Genomic DNA, 6260 nt, shown 5'->3' with positions numbered 1-6260 from the left:
AAACTCCCATTTAACAGGAAGAAACCTCCAGCAGAACCAGACTCAGTGTGTGTGGAAGCAAGCATAAAGAAAGAAGCAGAGATACAAAAGGCAACTGTAAACCAGCACCACAGGCGGCCCACTCCAGGAAAGCCAAGCAGATTAGCCTTAAGCCAGTTCTAATGTCAGAGGATAAAACAGAGAACATACAGTTTGTAAGAGAATCAGGAGCACACTAAATTCAACTTAAAAGCTAAGGAAAACGTCCTTAGTAAAAATTAAAAGCAGCAATCAAATGTTTAGTTAAATTTATGTTTTCAAACATTTCCTCAGCCTGGAATATTGTTGACACACAACATTAACTTAGACTTCAAAAAAAAAAAAAAAAAAAAAAAAAAAGAAAAATATTAACAAAACATGAAAACATTCATTAACAGTTCTGAGTCCTATAGAAATATTTCACAAAAAATACTCAGATGCTGCTGAAAAAATGTAAATAAAAATCAATAGTTGTAGTTTGACCAAATTAGAAGTTATTCCAACTATAACAGGCTATTTGATCAGCCACTGAAAGAGCAAGTCAGTAAGTTCAATTAATGGGCGGTTCTACAGAGGGGCCAACATGGGGCAGTGCCCCTGTAGAGCAGGTTGTGGTCCCTTTTGTGGCCCCTGTACTCAAAACATAATACTAAATCAATTTCTGATGATGATATACTTAACAAAAGAGACTAACTGAATGGCTTCTTGGACCTTTTTAAAAATATATATATTTCAGTCTGCTTTTACAGTAATGCAGTAATTAGGTTGTTATTATTAATATCACTTCAAGCTTCAGCAATGTTTAGATAGCATCACAGTGTTCCTATGTTAGATCAGGGATCTGCAACCTTTGCTTTGTTTCTTATTTATGAGATGAGCTATTGCCCTATTTTTTTTTTCTTTTTTTGTCATGATAAAAAGAAAAAAAAATAATGGCCCTTGCCTGGGCCCCTTAGTAAATTTGGTCAAGAACTACCAATGATTAAAACCAGGAATACCTAGGCATGCTAGTAAGTGAGCAAAAGTTTAAGGAGCTAATTTTGATCTAAAACAAATCTTAATAATTAAAAAAAAAAAAAAAAAATTTACGTATATATATTCAAAAATCAAAAATTCAAAAATTATCATAAACATTTATTAAGTATACAATACCATTATTTTGAAGTCACTGCGTCACTTAAAACATACTGTAGTTTCAAATGAAAGGGGGGATTGTTTTTTTGTTTTGTTTGTTTGTTTGTTTAAATAAACTTTTTCTATAGATTTTGTTATATTTACATATTTTACATGGGATTCCCAAGCACACAAAACAGTATCTTAATCAAATGTTGGACAAAAAATTGCTTTAATGTGAAAATCACCGGAAGTGATGTGAAATAGATACTACTTTATTATTTAAAATTAATAAAAGCGTTGAACGAAAGGAGAAAGAAATAACTTACCATGCAGCATGCATTTTCAAAACAGCTTTGCTGGTATCCACCACGCTAAATGTGGGGAAATAAAACTTCGCCCCGGCTTTTATTTTTGAAGGACTAACCGGAAATTGGGTATCTTCTAATTAGAGCGCGTTTGATGCTGAGGACATTAGGGAGAAGGAGGAGAGTCCGGAGGACAGGACTGGTTTGGCTTGTCACACACCCTCTGAGGCAGAGCATGCATTTCACAGACTGACAATATCACGGAGTTTAAAAAGGTAGCAGCCTAAAAAAGCGCAGCTTTGGGACTGAAAATCCACACATATGGGCGAACGGGAGGACGCGATGTTTAAAACCACCGGCTCCAGGTGGCTGCTGCCTGTCAGCGCTACAGTGGGTTTGTCTCTGGACCAGGTAGGACAGACTGGACAAGAAGTTTTTAAGGGAAACATCCTCGCTAGTTTTCTAATGTTTCTGTTGTTATGTTTAAAGTTGAGCTAATCCAATAAAACCTCGCGAGGAGAGGCATACATTTAAGCCCGATTTTGTGTGACGTCAGAGATTGTAGATTAATCTACATCCAAAAATCAAAACAGTCAGCTGATTAAATGAGCATGTCTAACTTTACAGGTAATCCTCCATTACCAAGTTTTGGTGCCCAGTTCTGTATGTCTGATTATAAAAAAATTCAATATAATTATTTGTTGTTGTTGTTGTGTATTATTAGGCTCTCTTCAGTCTAAAACTACAATCTAATACAAAATTTGATCGAGGAAATACATCAGTAAATAATTCATTAAACGTCTCTTCATCTTTATTTAAACAGATGGCTGTAAACTTTATGATCTGGACCCCTAATCCTAATCCAGACTAACTCTGTATATCAAATACTTTCTAGATTAGGTGGGTGTAACCTTTACAAACCTGACAGTCTTCTTTTTTCTCCTTATAGGGAATTACTTTTTTCCAGAGCTACACAATTTAATTGACCATAGATAAAAATGACAACAACACTCTTCTCAAGTTTATTTACTACATACATTTATTGTTGGGTTCAGCAATCTAGTTTATTTTATTTTTTTTAATTTAAGGCTTTAGAACAAGGAATGGAATTGATCTAAGATTGGTAGAAAATGGTAGTGGTTCTCCACAAGCCTTGTCAATTCTTTTCCTATTCATAAAGCTGCCATGTTCATCTTCTCAAATAGTAAAAACACCATGAACCCCTCACTGTGAAATGACTGTACACCCTAGTGACCAGCAGTATTTTTTCAAATTAGCTTTGTCACTGTGATACTGCTCTGATTAATACAGTAATAATTATTAGGATTTAATACATTGTGGAGCTTTATTTTGGAGTGGCCATGGTAAAGCATCTCTTAAAGCCACAATGAAGCATTTTGAGCTGTTTTACTCTAAACCTTTCCCCTCTGTGATCCCTTCAGGTGAACTTCCTGGCCTGCCAGCTGTTTGCCCTCGTTGCTGCCTTCTGGTTTCGTCTCTGCCTCAGTCCTAAATATGCAAGCCCTGCGCTCCGACATATGGTCGCCACACTCTTTGGAATCACCTTTCTCCTCTTCTGCTTTGGATGGTACTGTAATAATGGACACACAGTGCTCCATTTATTTCCTTTCATCTACAATTAGTTGATCTAGCTATGTTGATAGGACAGAGTGTATATATCTGTAATCCAATCCAGCCTAATCCAAGTCAGTTAAATGAGTCGAGTTGGTAATAAGGACGCAATCTTCTTACAGATGACGTATTTTTGATGCTTTAGAGTTGTTTTTCTATATAGACTAATTGTTTGTTGATTGTGTGTGTTCGTTCCTGCAGGTATTCAGGTCATATCCTGGCTGTGGTGGCTGTAAACTATTTACTCATCTTGAAAGGTGACATCAACAACGTACACAGGCAGGTGTTTTTCTTCATACCTTTAAGGAAATTTGGCAGGACTTGCCTGTCTTGTGGTTTTCCACAAGGAAAACCTTGTTTCTAGACCCGATGAACATGTCTGTCTTGTGATTTCAACACAGAACGACAGAACAGCTTCTTGGAACTCCGTTTCCAGAGTTATTGTTGCAGCCTTCAGTTTCACTTGATTTCTGGTTGATCTTGTCAGACTATCTGAGTCACTCCCAGAAACTGTGAATAACTATGGGTGGGCTAAGATTAGACATTTACCTTAACGATATCTGTTGTCGAAAAATTCCTGTTTTATTCACGTGGATTTCCGGCCAGCTGAGCAAGATAAAGATCAGCATTGCAGTGCTGACTGTAAACAAAAGCTTTTGAAACCCAAATTAGTCTCACCTAAGTTGTTTTATAAAGGCTGGCCTTAAACCTTCTATGATCCTTCATCAACGCAGTTCTGATAAAAAAATGTGTTTTTATTACTGTGTGTATATATTTGCTCTTCTGTTGGGTGTTACTCATTCTAGTAGTAATGCAAGCTTACAGATACAAGTTGTGAAAGTTTACTCTGTGACTCTGTGACTCTCTGACTTTGGTTCAGTCAGTTTGATTGTTAAAGAGAAGTGGATAAAACCACAGCTGTGGTTTTTAGAGATTGCCTTCATTAGACTCTTAAAAAAAAGCTTATTTTTTAAAGCAAACCGTTCAAATTTTGAGTAATAGATTCATGTCTTTAAAAAAAAAAACTACATCACGACGAATAATTTAACATGGAAAAACTTAGCTGTTATGTTTTACATCTCTTTTGTCCCATAACTAGCCATATGCTTTTCATGAAGGTTAGAAAGTAACCAGAAAGTAACCCTAACTTTTTGTTTTTTTATCTGACTCTTGTTCTTGGGGCAGATTCTCTCACCTGAGTTTGGGTTCTTCAGAAACCTTTCCAGTGTTTCCATTGGTGTGTTTTTATTAAGAGGTTTAGAGATCACACCAGGTTTTATTTATATGACATTTTGGAAAAAAAGAAAACAAACTCTTTCTTGACCTTCACTGACCATTTTGTCTATTTTGTGGTGGTCTATAACAAAAAATACGAATAGAATCCATTAAAATAATGTATCTGTATGTATTGCAATAATGTGTGGAAAAGTCTAGGGGGTGTTAAAACTTTTTCAAGGTCACGTAGATGCTTTGGATTGAAAATTATTTCTATAGTTCACAGAAAAACGCAAAATAACAATAGTAATAATCCAAAGTACACGCCCACAGATGTGGCAAACATCTTTCCTTGGAAGTTTTTCTAGAAATTTCCCAACATTTCTTAAAAACTGTAAGACAAAAAACAAAACAAACAAAAGAAAAACAAAGCTCCTCTAAGATGTTTGAGGATATACTCAGTCATTGAGATATTGTGAGTCACCATAATGATTCGCCAAGAGGTGGGAAAATGCTCCTGTAATTTCTGCAATCTTTCCCAAAGAATATGTGAATGGCCTTTTGTCTGCAGAGCTTATGTTTACTCCCTCACACACAGGTACTCCATGGTGACAGCAATGGGCTATCTGACAGTTTGCCACGTGAGCCGAGTCTTCATCTTTAACTACGGCATTCTTTCCACGGACTTCTCCGGGTAAGAACGAGCTGAATCATTTTGTTGCCTCACTTGTTATTCCGGCCACTCCCACTTGATGACAGCCAGTTTGGTGGTAGAGCGGGTCCTTTGTTGTCGGTTGACATTTCCAAACAGCGGGCTTCCCGCCTCACCACAGCCTTGTGTAAATACGACACTACTGATTTGAAAGCAGCAGGTGACAGTGTCCACCCTGGTACAGTTGATGAGGTTTTAATCATGTCTGAAGAAAGGAAGGAATTTAAAGAGGAAGGTTGGATCTGATTACCTTCCATAGAAGGAAGGAAAGGCTTTTTTCTTTCTTTTTGTTCCCTGAGAATAAGTCATGCCTTTGCTTTAGGAATGACGGCTTTAAATGAGTTTTTGAAAGATGTCCCTACCTAGATAAACTAACCTATTGAATGTGAAGGAGATATGAGTTGATTATATATCGTTGCTACTAAATTATAACACTCAAACAGTAAATCTGGGTAAAATGCGATGTTTCTAAAGGGACCAGTTAACATTGTTCCTCTGTCTTTTTGCTTAGTTCCACTGAGGATTAACTAGTTGGCAGCCAAACTCATCCTCCATGTGACTGCTCTACCAGCCAGGCCAGTGAGGCAACCCGTCCCACTGTCGTATATTAAATTAGGGACCCAAATCTGTGTCAGGCTTTTTTTTTTTTTTTCTCTCCTGTTCCAGACACTAAATATTTAGGGTTGGGAATCTCAGAAGCTACATGCAGTCTGCCGTCCAGAAAAACAAAGATAAATCCCCTTTAGTAGGGTGACCAAACGTCCGTATTTCCCGGGACATATCCGTATTTCATGTCCTGTCCCGGGCGTCCCGGGTTTTTTTTAGAAAGTGAGGAAATGTCCTGATTTTTTAAATTACCTTAATTGGACCATTAAATTTACAGGCACTAGGGCACTGCGCACGACGCTGCATGTGACTTTATCCCTGAGCTGCGTCAAGGAGGTCGGAAGAGTTTTGGCTGTGAATTTGAACAGGTCTACCCTTCGGCGGGTTTTGACCGCCGAATGCTCTGTTGCTTAGCAACCGTGAAAGTTGACACACAAAGCAGGAAAAGAATGAATACCGAGGTTATCAAAACTGTTTGTTTATTTATTTACTTTTTAAAAAGTTAAAGTGAACAAAAACTACACTCACAAGAATCCAGAGTGGAATAAATGTTCCAACAGCCGGGAGCAGGAACAAATAAAATCTCTGATGTTGCTGCTATTTTCAAATATCCATTACTGTAAAAATGTCCATAGCTGCATATTGGTTATTTATTC

The 6260-nt window shown here is 37.2% G+C and overlaps 1 protein-coding gene across 1 annotated transcript in view; it reads left to right on the top strand.

The window, feature by feature from the left end:
• The first annotated feature begins 1621 nt into the window (after nt 1-1621).
• Nucleotides 1622-6260, top strand: part of mboat1 (membrane bound O-acyltransferase domain containing 1) — an 18046-nt gene continuing 13407 nt past the window's right edge. Inside the window, exons 1-4 of the mRNA XM_015383895.1 lie at nt 1622-1850; nt 2882-3027; nt 3273-3350; nt 4885-4980. Coding sequence (XP_015239381.1) covers nt 1761-1850; nt 2882-3027; nt 3273-3350; nt 4885-4980 — 410 coding nt within the window. The 5' untranslated portion in view covers nt 1622-1760. The remainder of the gene's footprint in view (nt 1851-2881; nt 3028-3272; nt 3351-4884; nt 4981-6260) is intronic.

This window comes from Cyprinodon variegatus, unplaced genomic scaffold (assembly GCF_000732505.1).
Source record: "Cyprinodon variegatus isolate N-32 unplaced genomic scaffold, C_variegatus-1.0 Scaffold297, whole genome shotgun sequence".
NCBI classification, from domain to species: Eukaryota; Metazoa; Chordata; class Actinopteri; order Cyprinodontiformes; family Cyprinodontidae; genus Cyprinodon; species Cyprinodon variegatus.
Note: the sequence above shows the minus strand (reverse complement) of the source record. Positions and strands in the feature narration are given on the sequence as shown.